The sequence below is a fragment of the Cryptomeria japonica genome, chromosome 4 (assembly GCF_030272615.1).
Source record: "Cryptomeria japonica chromosome 4, Sugi_1.0, whole genome shotgun sequence".
Taxonomy (NCBI): domain Eukaryota; kingdom Viridiplantae; phylum Streptophyta; class Pinopsida; order Cupressales; family Cupressaceae; genus Cryptomeria; species Cryptomeria japonica.
The window spans coordinates 287,742,094-287,760,977 of NC_081408.1; the positions used below are offsets into that span (position 1 = coordinate 287,742,094).

Here is an 18,884-nt window from a genome sequence, read left to right on the forward strand (position 1 = left end):
TTCAGATTGCGTTTTTGATTTTCTGGCACGTCTGCGAAATTTGGAATCGTGTCTGTGTTATTGGCAATATTTTATTTTGCAGGTTCCAAGAAAGCGCGTTTGTGTTATAAAATCGCGTCTGCGTTGTTTTCAGCTGCGCATGTGTCCAGAAGACGCGTCTGCGTTCTGTAGTCGCGTTTGTGTCTCACAAAACCGCGTCTGTATCACCTAGTCGCATCTATGTTGAGGGTAATCGTGTCTGTGTTCACCAGTTTCAAATTTTGGGTTTTTATTGATTCAGATTTCGGATTTTGCATTTAGGGTTTCAGATCTGGTTTATTTTGAGCTAACATTTTCAGATCTAGCTAACGAAATTAGTGCAGCTTGTCTTGAAAGCTAAATCATTTGGTTGAAGGCCCCTATTTTCACAAAGTCTTTTGGGTTTAAAATTTACCTAACTTGTGTGCTTGCAGGAAGGGGTGATCATTTGAAACAATCCAAACTACTACCAACTCTTTGTTGCAGGTCCTTGGCAAGGGTTTTTGGATTTTTATTGTGTGCCTTGTTTTCATAGACTAGCAAACACTTCAATTGGTGCACTAAAATTGAATCATTGTCTTTTGTGTCTTGAGCAATAGGCTCTTTTTGTTTAATCTTTAGAGGGCCCGTCTTCCCGTGTGGTCATTAGGACTACTAGTGAGAAGAGAACGACCCAAGTGGTAGCAAGGAAAACCCACCTCTTCCGAACCACTATAAACAAATGTATTCATGGTGAAAACTATGGATAACGTGTGCTGATTAGTTCATACCGACACTATGTCTCCCCATAAACCCGTTTGATCAAATTTATTTGATCATTTGTAGGGCGTAACCCCTACCGGCTGGGAGCCTTCTGTATTTATAGAGCTGAAAGTGCCACATGTATGGCCACATGAGCGGATGCCCTTACTAGCACCTTTTTGTTTTAGAAGCCCAAATCCTTCTAGTTGTTGGGGCAGGAGGTCGGACCTCTGGTAGCGGCCCACACACATACGGTTCTTAGTAGAGATACAAAGTTTGCCATGGGGAGTTTTTGTGGGGATTGATGCTTGGCTGACTCGAGAAGTGAGTGCCGAGGGTGGAGCCAGTGAGGTCAAGCATCTAAGTATCCGCTCTGAATAGCGTAGCCTCGGGGGTAAAACCCCATGTGGGATCAACAACTATTGTCTTGGCCAGCCATAAGAATTGTGCTTGACTTATTTTAAACATTCAAAACATTCAAGACCAAACAACAAAACATTGTGTCTTTTGTGTCTTCAAGTGTATGCAAAACATTTTGACATCAAACAACACACTTTTCTTGGAGTCATTTTGAGTGTAGACACTTGCAAACATTGGGTCTTCATCAACATTGTGTCCTCTTGTCACGAAAAACAGTCAAACAGTCAAATTTGGTCACAACAAAACGACTTCACAGATTGGAAAAAATTGCACAAATTTTATAGAAACGCGTTTGTGTCAGACATAATAGCGTTGGTGTTGTATAACCGCGTCTGTCAAGGGCAGAAACACGTCTGTGTTTACAAAATCAACATTACATTTTGCAAAAAAAAATCTCAGAAATGCGTCTGTGTTAAACAGAGTCGCGTCTGCGTCAAGAAACCGCGTCTGTGAAGTATACAGGCACGTCTGTGTTCAGAATTGAAAAAACTGTTACAGTCTAGCAAACAAACACAGTCAGTTTCAGAATTCTTGAGCTTCCTAGGTCATTTCTCCAGGATTTCATTTAGCAATCAACTTGTCTTTGGGTCTCACAAAGTCCATCATTGCTTCACACCTTACATTACATTCACATTTGTCTAAACTTGAGTCAAAAGGTCACTTGCTTGTCCTCATCATACTTTGTCAACACACTACATACAACAACACTTTGCTAAGTGGTCCCTCATCAAGGTTTATTACCTTTGGGTCTCATTTGGTCTTACTTAGAGTCAAGGTTAACTTACCTCATCAAGAGAAACTATCCTCTCTTTGGAAGCTACACCTACTCTACTACATACATACTTGGTCTTACACTTTGGACATTGTAAGTACACCTCAGATTCATTTACATTTCATCCAACTCTTGGTCTTCCATACTCTTTCCATTTTCATCTAGTCTCAAACATCTTGGTCAATACCTAGTTCATGGTTGAAACCCGTCTTCAAAAATCTAGGAGAGAAACTAAAGAGGCTCAAGAGTCTGCAAACATGAGTTCTTATGAGTATGACAATGATATCTTTTTCAATTCTGATCATAGTACATTACCTGACATGGATGCCTATAGAAACATTCCAAATGTTGAGAACATGGACACTACAAACAATAATGCTACACACAATGACAATATGGACAACTTTTCCGTACATTTAGCAGATGTGGAAGAATCCATTATGAATCCCCATTTCAATCGATTGGTTGAGGAAATAATGAGGAGGGATAGACAATACTTCTTACAAATGATGGCACAAAGTGGAGCCAAGATACCTCATGATTTTGACATGTCTCAAATAATGGAAAATCGACCTTTGCAACAACCTCACTCCAACATGGATCAAAGGAGACCTAATAGTGGAGGCAATAGAGGACCACACATGGTACCTGAATCACCATCAGCTTTGCTTCAAAAACCAGAGGTCCCACATACACATGGTCAAGCATATGATACTCACCTTCGTAGACTGTTATGGAAGTTTTATGCAGGCAGATATGCTCAATCACATATCAATGCTAAGGATCAACCACCAAAGCAATTGGATATTCAAAGGCATGCTCAAAATTTGGACACAAGGAAACCCCGTGTCAAATTTGGGGGCAACACATTAGAACATGACATGCCTGTAGAGTATGGTATACATGCACAAAATAGATATGGTGTTCCTCAACATGAATCTATACCAAGTGGTCCATATACACAACATTACTATAGACCTCCTCCATATGAACATGTGTATGATCAATATCATCCATATATGCAACATGCTCCTCCTCCAATTGGTGCCTCGAGCATAGGGTATGGTCCAAGAAGTCGATCTCCACCTAAGAACAATTTGGAGCAACAAATCAGGGACTTACAAAAGAAAATGGAGGACACAAATACACCAAAGCCAACATACACAATGAGAGACATATGTCCTTATCCATTTGATAAGAGCATTCCAATGCCTCCTTTTCCTACACACTTTGTGATGCCTAAATTTGATAAGTATAGAGGAAAAGGGGATCCTAAGGCACACATAAGACAATTTTTCACAGCTTGCATTGAGATAGCAACAGAAGAGACATATTTGATGAGATTATTCCCACAGAGCTTAGGTGATCAAGCTATGGAATGGTTCTCCCAACTTCCACCTGGTATTAAGTCATGGGGTGATCTAGCAAAGGCATTTATTCAACATTTCTCCTACAACATAGAGACAGACATATCAGTGACTACTTTGTGCAACACCAAGCAAAAAGAGGGAGAGTCTTTTGCATCATTCTTACAAAGATGGAGGAATCTAGCCAGCAGATGCTCTTGTGAAATTCCACAAAAACAAATGGTAGAGATGTTCACACAAAATGTTAACAAAGACATTGGCTATGATCTAAGGAAAGCTTGTTTGTCCACCTTCAAGGACATCATTGAAAAAGGCTTAGCAACAGAAAAGGTCCTAATTGAACAACGAGTCATCAAGATATTCAAGGAAAACAAAGATGACTTTAAAGGAAAAGACAAGCCAAGATTTTAGAATAAAAACAAGAACACAGTCAATGATGGTGTTGTTGACGCCAATACAGTGCGACCCAAATTCATCTTTTCAGGATCAAGTTCTACAAACAATCAAGTGAATACTCAAACAACTTCTAGATCACGAAGGAAGTACAGTCCCTTTGGGAGAACCACTTGAATCAGTCTTCAAAAAGCTAGTGGCAAACAAAGTAATCATAGTTCCAGATTTTCCTCCATATGAACCAAAGGTTAAACCAAATTGGTGGAATGATGACGAATATTGTGAATTTCATAAGAGCAAGGGTCATAAGATAGGAAATTGTCATCGACTGAAGAACATCATACAAGATCTCATTGATAGAGGTGATATTGAAATTGAAGGACACTCATCCAATCAAGAACATGAGATGTTTAAGGAACCATTCCCAAAACATGACAAGGGAAAAGCTAAAGTCACAGATGATCAAACCAACTATACCAAAGCATCTTACAACTATGATTCAACCATCAATCACATCTCGATGGACAATTATGTCTCTACCATTATCATCAAGGACAAAGCGTCTGAGAATTCTACTCGAAGACCCAGAATTGTCCTAAAAGGTGTTGGATCTTCTTCTGAACCTACCTCTGAATGTCATGTTACAACCCGCCGAGGTAAAATCACTTTGCAAGGTGCTCCAACTAAAAACACCGCTGCTTCATCAACCAAACCTGAGTATGACCTTGTAGAACAGTTAGGGAAGACACCCGCGCTCATCTCCATCCTTGAGCTATTACACATATCTCCCGCACATAAAGCCATTCTTGACAAAATCTTGAGAGATACTGTTGTTCCTACTGATCTGAACGTGGACCAGTTTCAAGCCATGGTGGGATACCTTTCCATTCCACACTCCCTTACTTTCACAAAAGCCGATGACACCTCCGTAAGTCAGCCACATAATGCACCATTACACATTGAAGCCTTCATACACAAACATCGAATAAAAAGAGTCCTGATAGATGGAGGAGCAGGTCTAAACATTTGCACATTGAACACTATTACACAATTGGGATATTCTGATAAAGCTGTGAATTCTACAAATCAAATCACCATTAAGGCATATGATGACAAAGAGCGCTCATCCAAGGACACAGTCACCTTACCTCTTAGAGTTGGGCCAGTTACGAAGGATGTGGTTTGTCAAGTCCTGGATTTAGATCTCACTTATAACATATTGCTAGGACGCCCTTGGATTCATGAAATGAGGGCAGTCCCATCTGCATATCACCAATGCATTAAGTTTCCTCATAATGGAGTGGAATTAATAGTTAACGGTGATCCTAATCCATTCATATACTACAATAACCTAAAATCAAAGACTGAGACCATCATTCCCAGTAATTGTGAGGCTATTCCTTCGTCGGCATACATTGATCCTGAGTCATTAAAACCTTCGACATCAAAACAAGGTGAGCTTAAAGGAAAGTTTCAAGACAAGGGCATGGGGGAATATACTTTAAATCAGACCATGTACTTACGACAAGTCATGAGTTCCCCAAAAGAATATGGAAGACCACATCCTAACAAGCAAGTATCCATCATGATGCTCAAATGGGACCCTACTACCTTTCAAAGATGGGGTGAACTAGAAGAGGAAGATTTATACCAAATGCTTTTCAAAGACAATGAAGACAACACACAAGATCACATCAGTTTACCATGTGAGAAATATGGCAAAGGCTGCAAAATTCTACAAAAATTCGGGTATGATGGAAAAAGCCCTCTTGGGTTACGAAAGGAAGGCATCATTGAACCTTTACAACCTGAATTGACTTTCAAAAAGGAACGCTCAAAAGGAATTGGTTTCTTAACTTCCAAGGTCCACACCCAAAGGATAGAAGAAGCCTTACAAATCAAAGTTGCCAAAATTCAACAAGAGGATCGCTATTCCACAGATTCCAATGAATGGGAATGGGGTTCCGACAAGTCTTCCAGTGACTACGAGCTCACCGAGATATTCAGAGAGCCAAATGAACCAACAAAAGAAGAGGAATTTTATAACAAGTTCAGAGTTGGTCAAGAAACAACCCATGAGGATTCCACACAGTCCTTGTCTCAAGGTTCTAGGTTGAAATCACATAGGATGAGAACACCTGTCCCAGAATGCGCTACTAGTGATGATAATTTGGATTCGCTCGCTATCGAGACTGATGAGGAGAGTGCCATCGATGAACTCAATAATTACCTTGACATACCCGAATATAACTGCATCTTCACTCTTAGCTCTACTAACTTCGAAGACATTAACGGCCTTCCCCTTGCTCACCACCAACTCATTGACTGGGATCATGAAGGACCTGCACAGTTTGACACATTCCAAAACGATGAAGCTTTTACTGACTATCTGGGGATACGAGATGATCTTCCTCCTGGAGACCATAAAGCGGGATACACTATAGAACTCAATAGCGTGGCATATTTTGGTGAGGGTGTCGGATCTTCCAGTCGCAAAAATGTGAAAATAAGAACAAATCAAGGGTCTTATGGTGAAAACCACACTGTGGCACTGTCTGACCCCAAAAAAGTAAAAAGAAAGGACGTATCTGAGGGCGAAAACCTCTCTGAGGCACCCGAAGATGGAAGGCTCGACATTCTCCCAGCATCATATGAGGAAAAGTCATCCATGTTGGTAGAGGAGACTATCAAAACAAACATTGGTATAGAAGAGGTTCCACACAACATATTCCTAGCTCAATCATTGACAGAGTCTGAAAGGTCAAAATTCATAAGTTTCTTCAAAGAACGACAAATCAACTTTGCCTAGTCATACGCTGATATGCCTGGATTGGATCTGGATTTGGTAATGCATCATTTGACAGTCAAACCAGGGGCAAAACCAGTAAAACAAAAATTAAGAAAAATGCATCCACAAGTGGCATTACTAGTCAAAGAAGAACTTGAGAAGTTATTGGATGTCGGATTCATACGCCCAATCGATTATCCCGAATGGTTCTCCAGCTTAGTACCTGTCAGTAAACCAGATCGCAGCATCAGAATTTGTACAGATTTCAGAGACATCAACAAAGCTTGTCCAAATGATGACTTCCCATTACCAAATATTGACTTGATTGTTGATCTCATAGCAGGTCATGAAATGTTATCATTAATGGATGGATTCTCTGGTTATAATCAAATAAGGATTGTGCCCGAGGATCAACACAAAATATCATTTACTTGTACGTGGGGAACTTTCTGCTGGAATGTCATGCCTTTCGGGCTAAAGAATGCAAGTGCTACATATCAAAGAGCCATGACTACTATCTTTCATGATCTCATGCACGTAACCATGCAAGATTATGTCGACGACCTGTTGGGCAAATCAATAGACAAAAATACACATTTGGATATACTTTCAGTCGTCTTTGATCAGTTGGAAAAATACAAAGTAAGATTAAACCCCAAGAAATGTGTCTTTGGAGTAACCTCCGGGAAGCTCCTAGGATTCATTGTATCCAAAAGAGGAATTGAAGCTGATCTAGCAAAAGTCAACGCCATCTTGGAGATGCAACCACCAAGAAATATCAGTCAACTTCGATCCTTACAAGGCAGACTCTAGTCCATCCGACGATTCATAGCACAACTGGCAGATAAGTGTAATCCTTTTCAGCACCTGCTACATAAAAATATCAAATTCAAATGGGATGATAACTATCAACAGGCTTTCCAGACGCTCAAAGATTATCTTCTAAATCTGCTAGTTCTGATGCCACCAGTTCTAGATCAACCACTGTTACTATACATATCAGCTACTCCAACAGCACTGGGCGCACTCTTACCACAACAAATTGCTGAGGGCAAAGAAAAAGCAGTATACTATATCAGTCGCACATTGGTAGGATATGAGCTAAACTACACACCAATTGAGCGTGCATGTCTCGTCGTGGTCTTTGCTTCGCAGAAATTACGACATTACATGCTTACTCATAAGACTAAGTTAGTTGCAAGGATAAACCCATTGAAATACCTTCTCAATAAAGCAACACTTACTGGGCGACTGGCCAAATGGGTAATGATCCTGAGTGAATTTGACATCGAGTATGCGAACAAAAAAGCAATAAAAGGACAAGCCATCGCAGATCAATTAGCAGATGCTCCCATGATAGATGATGTTCCTCTAAGTTCAGAATTTCTAGATGAATCCATTTTGACAATGTCACATGCAAAGCCATGGCAACTGTACTTCGACGGCTCATACACACAGCATGGGGCAGGAGCTGACATCCTCTTTATAACTCCTCAAGGGGATTATATACCAAAATCATACCGCTTATCATTTCCTTGCACTAATAATATAGCGGAATATGAGGCATTAACAATAGGATTACGAATTGCAGTTCAATGGAAGATCCAAGAACTTCGTGTTTTTGGGGACTCCCAACTTGTCATCCGTCAAGCAACTGATGATTACAAACAAAAGATGAAAAATTAATACCTTATAAACAAATGGTGGATGACCTGAAACAACACTTCACAAAGATAGACTTTGAGCAGATACCAAGAGAGCAGAATCGCACCGCAGATGCCATGGCTACAATTGCTTCACTGATTGATTTACCTCCAAACGAGACCTGCTATAAGTTCTTGGTGGATAACCTTTTGGTTCCTTCATATGAGATCATGCCTATTGAGACGATATGTGTTGTCGGTCCCGAATCCGAGTTATATGGTTCCATTTTCACATACCTACGTGACAATACTCTACTTCCTGATCTATCAAATAACCAACGTCGCACTTTCATTCGCCAATCCTCTTGATATGTCATTTTAGCTGATATCCTATACCAGCGAGGTCTAGATGGCACTCTTCTTAGATGTTTAGAAAGTGACGAAGCTCAGATTGTGTTACGGGAAGTGCATGAAGGGATATGTGGTCCACATGCTAGTGGTCCTACCTTGGCCAAGAAAATCATCAGGACTGGATATTATTGGCCCAATATGGAGAAAGACTCATATCAGTTTGTCAAGAAATGTAAGCAATGCCAAATTCATGGAGACCTCATACATGCACCAACACAAGAACTTCAACCACTTGCGTCTCCTTGGCCCTTTTGTCAGTGGGGACTTGATCTCATAGGCAAGATTCATCCTCCTTCTTCCAATGGTCATAAATTCATTATCACTGCCACAGAATATTTTACAAAAAGGATTGAAGCCGTGCCTCTCACACAAGTCACAGGAAAACAAATTGCTACATTCATCCTCAACTATATCATTTGCCGATACGGTATTCCTATTTCCATTATCACTGATAACGGGCGTCCCTTAAAAAATCAGGATGTTCGTGAACTCTGTGACCGCTTCCATATTTCTCATTGTTTCTCCACACCATATTACCCCCAAGGTAATGGCCAAGCTGAGGCGTCTAATAAAACAATCCTTAAAATCTTAAAGAAGACAGTCAACGATGCTGGTTGTAATTGGCATATCCAACTTAATCCTGCACTTTGGGCCTATCGCACAAGTGTCCGCACACCTACAGGAGCTACACCCTATTCACTTGTCTATGGCACTGAAGCCATCTTGCCTATTGAGGTCGAGCTACCCTCTTTACGGGTTTCTTTGTAAAACATCATCAGTGATGAAGACTATAGGGTCTCTCCCTTACAAGAGCTTGAATTACTGGATAAACGAAGACAAACTACTTTTAATCATCTCAAAGCTTACCAACAACGAATGAGTCGTAGCTACAATCACAAGGTCAAGCCTCACACATTTGAGGTAGGAGATTTGGTCCTCAGAGAAAATCCAAAAAATCAGCAAGACAGAGAGAAGAAGGGCAAGTTCGAACCAAATTGGCTTGGTCCTTACATCATTACAGTAGCATATGGATTTAGGGCATATCAGCTCTCAACTACAGAAGGTGAACCTTTGGAGGATCCTATCAACAACATGCACCTTCGCAGGTTTTACACATAGCTCTTTGGAATATCCTAAATTCAAAAATACAAAAAAATCAAAAATTTCAAAAATACAAAAAAAAAATTATAAAACAAAAAAAATCGTTACTTGGTGAAAACCTGGCAAACAGGCGCCTTGTGACACAAAAAAACATTGAAAAATCGAAAAAAGTAAAGAGAAATAATTTCGTCCAACGGTAAAAACCACTTCGGTGGTGCCCTGGGCAAGTACCATGGTGAAAACTGGGTCACCAGCGCCATGCGTAGAGACATTGCTCCTCCCTCCTTCCGGATTCACTTTCCTCCTTTCACTTTGCACACACTCACAACCTATTCGTTCATAATAAACTTACACATTCCCATCATGGCTTGTTATTGATCTACCCAAGATTGGTTAGCCATTCATAATAAACCTCCCTTTTCACCTCCCTTTCCATCCATAATAAATCAGATCCTATCTGTGGCTAAGGCAAATCCTACGTCTAGTGATGGGTGTGGAACTGAGAACATCACATGTTTCGAGGAGTACAGTTTCTTCTAGCTTCCTTCAATCTATCCGCACACAATCGGCAATAAAGCAACATTTGCTTCACAAATCTGCAATAAAGTTTCATCTTCTCCGCAATAAAGTATCAGTTTCATGGATTCAATCAGTTTCAGATGAGACACAGTAGCAACAATGGGCTTCAACAAATCAAATCTTTCAACAGACTCAGACAACATTATGGTTCAGTGCTATCTATCCATTTTGTGAAAGTAAACATTGTGACCACAATCAAATAAGACTTATACAAGTGACAAGAGACACTAAACTTGAGGGCTACAGTGGATGTTGGTGTCGAGTCTTGGTTTTCTTTTGATTTCATCTTTTTTGGTGACATATCTTTTAGCTTTTCCGGGATGTCTCTGACTAGAGATTTTATCTCCAAGATGTCTTTGACTAGAAAGGCGAGGATGGAGTATCGTCACCTATTTGTATTTGACGTCTGTGGATTGTCTCTTAGTAATGCTATGACTTGTCCAAGGATATGAGGACACTGAGAGTCAAGTCTGAACTGGGGCATTCCTTGTTTGTGACTGTCTTATCTCCATGCAAACAGGTACAATGACTTTCTGGGTCGAACATATGCCTCGATTGTCATAACCTACTTGTCATAATAAAGCTCAATGATGATAACGCACAAGAAGCTCTTTCACTTTCATATCTTCTGTCTTTCATCCCCCTTTCTTGATTGACTTCCATCATCCTTCTCGAGTCCGCGTAGCCTGCTATCACATGACTGAGTATAATGACACACCAAAAACATTTGCATCTCATATAGTTTCACTTGCATTACCACATATAAGCATTTCATACATACATATAGATATCACAACTCCATCACATCCTGCACACAACACCTGTTAGCACAATTTACATTTGCATTATCATATTCATTTGCATTACATACATTCACATTTGCATTGACATAACATATAAAAACATAAAAGAACAAATATTGCATTACATCATATATCTATTTGCATCCATAGCATAAAATAAACATCACATAAGAACATCACATCACATAGGTACGCACGCATATAGCTTCCACAAAGATGAATCATCTCATATATATAATCATAAAAGTGTCATGATACAATGATGTCAAAATCATATGGCTACAAAAGAACCCGTAGGTGTCTACATCATCATACAAAAATGGTACAATACTGATACATAGGGAGCCCTCTATGGCTATGATGAACTCCCTCCCTCAGAGCCGCCTGGCCTCGATAGAATCTGAGCCCCTGAAGGACCCACCCCAGGATCATCCCGCCTGTCCCCTCTATCTGGTGGTGGTGGAGGACCCATAACCCCACCACTCGATGCCTGTCTCCTCCAGCTCCCTCCCGTAGCTGTCGCTGTACGCGATAGTCTATGGAAGCTCCTCGCCCGCTGATCTGCTGGTACTGCACCATAATAGAGATCCCACCAGTAGGCAATCTCCTCCCCTGCCCGTAGGACATAAGCATATCCTGTCCCTGTGTCCTCCGCTGCCTGTCTCCCTGCCCTCAGTGCTGTCTCAGCCTCTGTATAACGCTGAATAGCCTGATCCCGCTCCCGCTCAGTATCTCTGAGCCTCCTCCTGAGTCGATCCCTCTCCCTCTCCAACTCCTGGATCTCATCTGCCTGTCCCTGGCAGATCTCCCTTAGCTCTATCATCTCATCTTCCTCTGCATCAGCCCCCTCCGCCTTTGCCTGTGGCTCCCCCTGTATGGGTGCCTGCCCCTGTGCCTGTACTGGTACCTGTCCCTATATCTGTCCCTGTCCCTGTACCTATACCTGTCTGGGACCCTGTGCTGCTAGCACCTGTAGCGGCAATCCACCGCGACCCCTCACCACCCAAGCCTGTCTCTCCTCTCCACCCTCCCTTCGAGGTGCAACCCTCTTCTCTCCAACTGCTCCCCTCCTCCTCCATCGGCCTCTATCCCCATCACCTCCACCATCATCATCATCCCCACCCCCATCTCCATCCAATGGCTCTCTCGGATCCGTCAAGCGTGGGAAGGGATACTCCGCCCAATATGCTATATACTCGGCATCCATGCCGACATCCTCAATCTCTGGCCACATGTCTTAGGGTAGGGGCATCATCTCTACCAGCTGTGTAACAGCCTGATCATATGACAACAAGGGCCCAAACTGTGCCTGATCTCTGACAGTCCGTGCATACATGCCTGAGCCCCATGGCATCCTCTGGATCCTACCAAACTGCCAGCCAACCCTATCCACTAGCTGCCTCTCCAGCACATAGGGCATCCGCCCAATCAGATACCTACTTCGGAAGGTGTAAGGAAGCTCAACTACATCGTCTTCCCACTACTCGCATCCCAGATATGGCCTCCATATGACCACATCAATATCATCTATCACCCGCCACCAGTGCTCCAACCTACCAATCCGTGGCTGCGACGTGATCATATCATACAAATGCACAAAACTGCGTCCATGATCCCTGCCTCTGAAGTGTATCGGCCTCATCACTGGCAGATGCTCATAAGCCCACACCTGCAGCAATGTCACCCCGCAGCCCAATCCCACTGATCCATGGTATACGAACAGATGCAGCTCATAGTAGAGGTGTGCCAGCACACACGGTCCCTAAGCATATTTGGTGTGCTGCGTCACCAGTGTCTCCAGTGCTCCTCCCCAACCCACACCCAACCCCTGTGTCGCCCTATCCAGACATAGGAACCCACTGATCGCTCCTCCTACCACTGCTAACAGTGCTAGCCCTGTGGCTGTCATAGTGTCCCACGCCACATGTCCTACTCTCATCTCCAGTCCTGGGTCCTGGAATACTCGTCTCAGGGCCTCCCTGTCTCCATCTTGATTGTATGGGATCAGCTCCCCATCGATCAGTATCCTCAATATCCTATATACATCCTCGAGGGTGACTGTCATCTTGGTGCAGGGACACTAGGCATGAAGACAACTTGGAGGACACCATGGAAGCATGACAAGGAGGTGTATGGGTCTAATAGACTCAATTATGATGGCTTGAAGCCAATTATGGCATTTTATTGTAATGATCCTAATGTAATGATTAATTGTCCTAATGGACCTAATAAGGTCATAGGACCAAATATAGGATTTCATGGGTATAGAATTGGTAAGGGTCTCAAAGGTGTTTAGAACTATTTGATAAATCATTTTGATCCTTTAGAAGTCATTAGGTTGGTGTAGATGTCCATTTCATAAGAGTTTTAAATTCAAAAATTTGAAAATAGTGGCTAGTGTCATTTTGGGGGGAAAAGCTAAAAACTTGTTTGTTAAGCATTTTAATCATGAATAACTGATGGATTTCAGTTTGGGAAGTTAGGGGAAGGTATTATAAAACCTTGGAATTCCATTTTGGTGTGGTTGGATGCTACAGTACGGATATTGTACGGATTTAACAGAAAAAGTGAGTAAAACCTTCATTTTCTTGCAATTTCTTGTGTTTTGTTGCTTGAAAGTGATTGATCTTTCATGGTATAAGCCTTGGGTAGTCATTAAACATTGTAATAAGTGATTTGGAATGATTTTGTAGCAGGTTTTTCTTAGACTTTGTCATTTGTGCTAACTATCCTAAAATTTTCTGAGTTGTATCATTGGCATTGAAGGCCCAAAATGCAATTTGGAGCCCTTCTATGGATGTAAGGTCTTGTTTCTCATAGAGGAGGCTCTATATAACATGTACATTATGATCCTAACCAAAAAATTTGCAGGAAGTGTATTTTAACAGGTGTACACCATGAGTTTGATGAGGGAGAAGTGAGTAGGAAGCATAGCAAACTTATAGCAGCAGAAGATCTACCTCTTGGAGAGGGTAGTTTGATGATTGAAGTTGGTTAATATGACCAAGGAGATGGTGTAGGGACTTTGAATGAGCGCTGGAAGTGATTGGAAAGGTCTTAATTAGAAAATCCTCGGTTTTGGAGCCTAATGGTGAGGGTTTTGGGGTTTGCAAATTAAAAGAGCACATAGAACCAATTTTATTGGATATTACTTAGTTTTGAGGCATAAATAAACACTATTGAGAGTTTCAATATTGGGGAAGAATTATTTCTTACACTTGCTTTATAAAACTTGGGTTTTTGGCAAGCAAATTTGTCCCAATCTTAGGACAGCAAAGGCACGGTCCAAAACAACCTACCCTCAATCTTTGATATGTTGTAGTAAGCCGAAAAGGGTGTCTGAAATTTTTTTTTTTTTTGGAGTTACTTGGAAAAAGTTGGAGAAAAAAATTTATTTCAGCCTCAGGTGGCCTAATTGAGGCTCTAGGGCTAGTAGCAGACATAGTGGGGTTTAAGAGCATGGTGAAGAATTGAACCTTTGAAACTAGTTGAATCTTGTTGGATTGGGTTGGAATAGGTGTTTAAAAACCTTAGGAGTCATAGTGGAGAGTTGGGTATTGATTTGCCCCTTTGAAGCCTTAAGGTGCCTTGGAAACACTAGGCAAATGCAAGGAGTGTGAAGCACTTGAAAACATATTTTCTTGAAGTCACCTAAAACCCCTAACCCTCTGCATCAGATTGGTATCAGAGTAGTGAGTAGATCTCTTTGGGAAGGTTTTGACAAGATGGCACTGAAGAATCAAATGGCTAGGGAAATTGAAGAGTTGAAGGAAGCCCTTGAAAGAGAGAAGAGGGAAAAGAGGGAACTTGAAGCAACAAGGGAGAGAGAGGATAGACAGCAGAGAAGGGAGAGATTGCAACTACTAGCAAGGATTGAAGCCTTAGAGAAGGAAAGGGAACAACCTAGGATGGAAGAAAACAATGAGAATCTTGAAGCACACAATGAAAGTGGTGAACATGAAGAGACTAGGAGGGATGAAGAAGATCCTGAGGAGAGGAGGTTAGTGAGACTACTAAAGGCAGTCCAAGGTGGTGGAATAAAATGTCATGTTGATTTACCTATATACCAGGGAAGAATGGACAGTGAGGAAGTGCTAGGGTGGATAGAGGCTTTAGAAAACTACTTTGAGTTGGAAGATACTGATGATGATAAGAAGGTGAGATTTGCAAAGGCTAAGTTGAGAGGTACTGCTTTAACATGGTGGAGTGGTGTGCAGGCTGAGAGGACAACAAGAGGATTGAATAAGATTACAAGTTGGGAAAGGATGAAAGCAATGATGAAGGCACAATTTCTACCATCTGATTTTGCTATACAAACAAAGAGGATGAGACAAAACTTGAAACAAAGAGACATGGATGTGATGACATACATAGAGCAATTTCATAAACTGAGCATTAGAGGAGGAGTAGAGGATGAAGATGAAAAGGTAGCAAGGTATTTGAATGGGTTGAGATATTATTTGCAGGATGAGATTGGGTTGAATGTTCCACAAACATTGGGAGATTGTTTTCAACTTGCAATAAGGGCTGATGAGAAGTTGAAAAGAAAACAAGAGAGGCAAGGAGGCACAAGAGGTAGAGGATCCATGAGAGGAAGAGGAGGAAGGTCTACAAATGAATCACAAGGACAAGACAATAAGGACAAAGAGTCTACATCGGAACAAAGAGATGGTTATAGCTATAGAGGAGGAGGTAGATTTGGTAGTGGAAGAGGATCACATGTATTCACAGGTAGGTGTTACCATTGTAATGAAGTTGGACATCCATCTTTCAAATGTCCTAAATGGGATGAAGCTGATAGAGGCAAGGATAGAAGAGTTCATTTGACATTTGAAGAAGAAGACAAGAAAGAAGACAAAGAACCATTGAAAGCCTATCCTATAACAGAGGGAGATTTTCTTATGATCAGAAGAGGTAAATTGCAGCAACAAACATCAAATCAGGTATCCATCTTTAGGACACAATGCTTGAGTAAGGGTAAGATATGTAAGTTGATTATTGATTCTGGCTCACATGATAATCTTGTTTCATTTGATATGGTTTCTAAGTTGGGATTGCAAACATTTGATCATCCTAATCCTTATAATGCCACTTGGGTTAGTCAAGAGCAACATGTAATGATTAGTCAGAGGGCTTATGTTGATTTCTCAATTGGTCCATATCATGATCAGGTTTTGTGTGATGTTATACCTATGACTTGTGGACATATAATTCGGGGTAGACCATGGCAATACTTGAGGAGGACAATCCATGATGGATATACAAATACATACTTGGTGCATAAGGGTAGTAAGAGATATTGTTTAACACCTTTGCCTTGTAGGGAGAAGTATGAGCATAATGTAATTTGTTTTGGAGATAAAATCAGGTTGTGTGAGCAGGGTAAAGAGGACAATGATACCAGTTGGAAGAACAAAACAAAGTTGCAGCAAAATAGCAGTCTTAAGGAGCAGTATGGTTGTAGTTTCAATAGCATAAGAGTTGGGGGTATTGATTGCCCAGTGATTGAGAAGAGAGATGTGGTTAAACCTCTGAGTTTGCAGATGATATCAGATCAGAACAGTGATATGAGAAGGCAAGAAGAGGTGAAGACACAAGGTCCTAGACAAAGGACTCAAAATCAGCTTTTTGATACTAATGCTTTTGGTAAAGTGAATGCAGGTTGTAGTAGGAGGAAGATTACCTTTGGAGAGTACCTTTTCCCTATTGAAAATTAGAAGACATCATCATTAGGTGGTTGGCACAAGACTGGTCACTCTTGGGACAAGAGTTCTTTGTTTGGTGGGGAGTATGGTGCAGGGGCACTAGGCATGAAGACAACTTGGAGGACACCATGGAAGCATGACAAGGAGGTGTATGGGTCTAATAGACTCAATTATGATGTCTTGAAGCCAATTATGACATTTTATTGTAATGATCCTAATGTAATGATTAATTGTCCTAATGGACCTAATAAGGCCATAGGACCAAATATAGGATTTTATGGGTATAGAATTGGTAAGGGTCTCAAAGGTGTTTAGAACTATTTGATAAATCATTTTGATCCTTTAGAAGTCATTAGGTTGGTGTAGAAGTCCATTTCATAAGAGTTTTAAATTCAAAAATTTGAAAATAGTGGCTAGTGTCATTTTGGGGGGAAAAGCTAAAAACTTGTTTGTTAAGCATTTTAATCATGAATAACTGATGGATTTCGGTTTGGGAAGTTAGGGGAAGGTATTATAAAACCTTTTAATTCAATTTTGGTGTGGTTGGATGCTACAGTACGGATGTTGTACGGATTTAACAGAAAAAGTGAATAAAACCTTCATTTTCTTGCAATTTCTTGTGTTTTGTTGCTTGAAAGTGATTGATCTTTCATGGTATAAGCCTTGGGCAGTCATTAAAAATTGTAATAAGTGATTTGGAATGATTTTTTAGCAGGTTTTGCTCAGACTTTGTCATTTGTGCTGACTGTCCTAAATTTTTCTGAGTTGTATCATTGGCATTGAAGGCCCAAAATGCAATTTGGAGCCCTTCTATGGATGTAAGGTCCTATTTCTCATAGAGGAGGCTCTATCTAACATGTAAATTATGATCCTAACCAAAAAATTTGCAGGAAGTGTGTTTTAACAGGTGTACACCATGAGTTTGATGAGGGAGAAGTGAGTAGGAAGCATAGCAAACTTATAGCAGCAGAAGATCTACCTCTTGGAGAGGGTAGTTTGATGATTGAAGTTGGTTAATATGACCAAGGAGATGGTGTAGGGACTTTTAATGAGCGCTGGAAGTGATTGGAAAGGTCTTAATTAGAAAATCCTCGATTTTGGAGCCTAATGGTGAGGGTTTTGCGGTTTGCACATTAAAAGAGCACATAGAACCAATTTTATTGGATATTACTTAGTTTTGAGGCATAAATAAACACTATTGAGAGTTTCAATATTGGGGAAGAATTATTTCTTACACTTTCTTTGTAAAACTTGGGTTTTTGGCAAGCAAATTTGTCCCAATCTTAGGACAGCAAAGGCACGGTCCAAAACAACCTACCCTCAATCTTTGATATGTTGTAGTAAGCCGAAAAGGGTGTCTGAAAATATATATATTTTTTGGATTTATTTGGGAAAAGTTGGAGAAAACAATTTATTTTAGCCTCAGGTGGCCTAATTGAGGCTCTAGGGCTAGTAGCAGACATCGTGGGGTTTAAGAGCATGGTGAAGACTTGAACCTTTGAAACTAGTTGAATCTTGTTGGATTGGGTTGGAATAGGTGTTTAACAACCTTAGGAGTCATAGTGGAGAGTTGGGTATTGATTTGCCCCTTTGAAGCCTTAAGGTGCCTTGGAAACACTAGGCAAATGCAAGGAGTGTGAAGCACTTGAAAACATATTTTTTTGAAGTCACCTAAAACCCCTGACCCTCTGCATCACATCTCACCCATCGGCAAATGAAAAGTACAAGTCTTGAAGTGCCCCTTTGAAGCCTTAAGGTGCCTTGGAAACACTAGGCAAATGCAAGGAGTGTGAAGCACTTGAAAACATATTTTCTTGAAGTCACCTAAAACCCCTGACCCTCTGCATCACATCTCACCCATCGGCAAATGAAAAGTACAAGTCTCGAAGTGCCATCTCTCCGCCAATGCAGTCAACAGTCCCATGTTCGCCTGAAACTCAGGCACATATAGAACATGTCTCAATCCCATCACCTCAATAGCCGCTCGGTCCTCGAAGGTCAGCTCAGGTCACAACCTCTGAGTCGATGGGAATCTCTCCCATGACTCCAGCATTGGCAAATACTCCTGCAGTCAAGTAAATCACTCATGTCAGTCATAGTGGCAATCCCTGTTTATCACAAAATGCTACTTTTTATCTAAATG

General features: G+C 41.0%; 1 protein-coding gene across 1 annotated transcript; it reads left to right on the forward strand.

Annotated features, from left to right (window-relative positions):
- The first annotated feature begins 14,761 nt into the window (after nucleotides 1–14,761).
- Nucleotides 14,762–16,753, forward strand: LOC131875094 (uncharacterized). Its single transcript, XM_059219111.1, has one exon. The coding sequence runs from the start codon at nucleotides 14,762–14,764 to the stop codon at nucleotides 16,751–16,753; it is 1,992 nt and encodes a 663-aa protein (XP_059075094.1).
- Nucleotides 16,754–18,884: the final 2,131 nt, after the last annotated feature.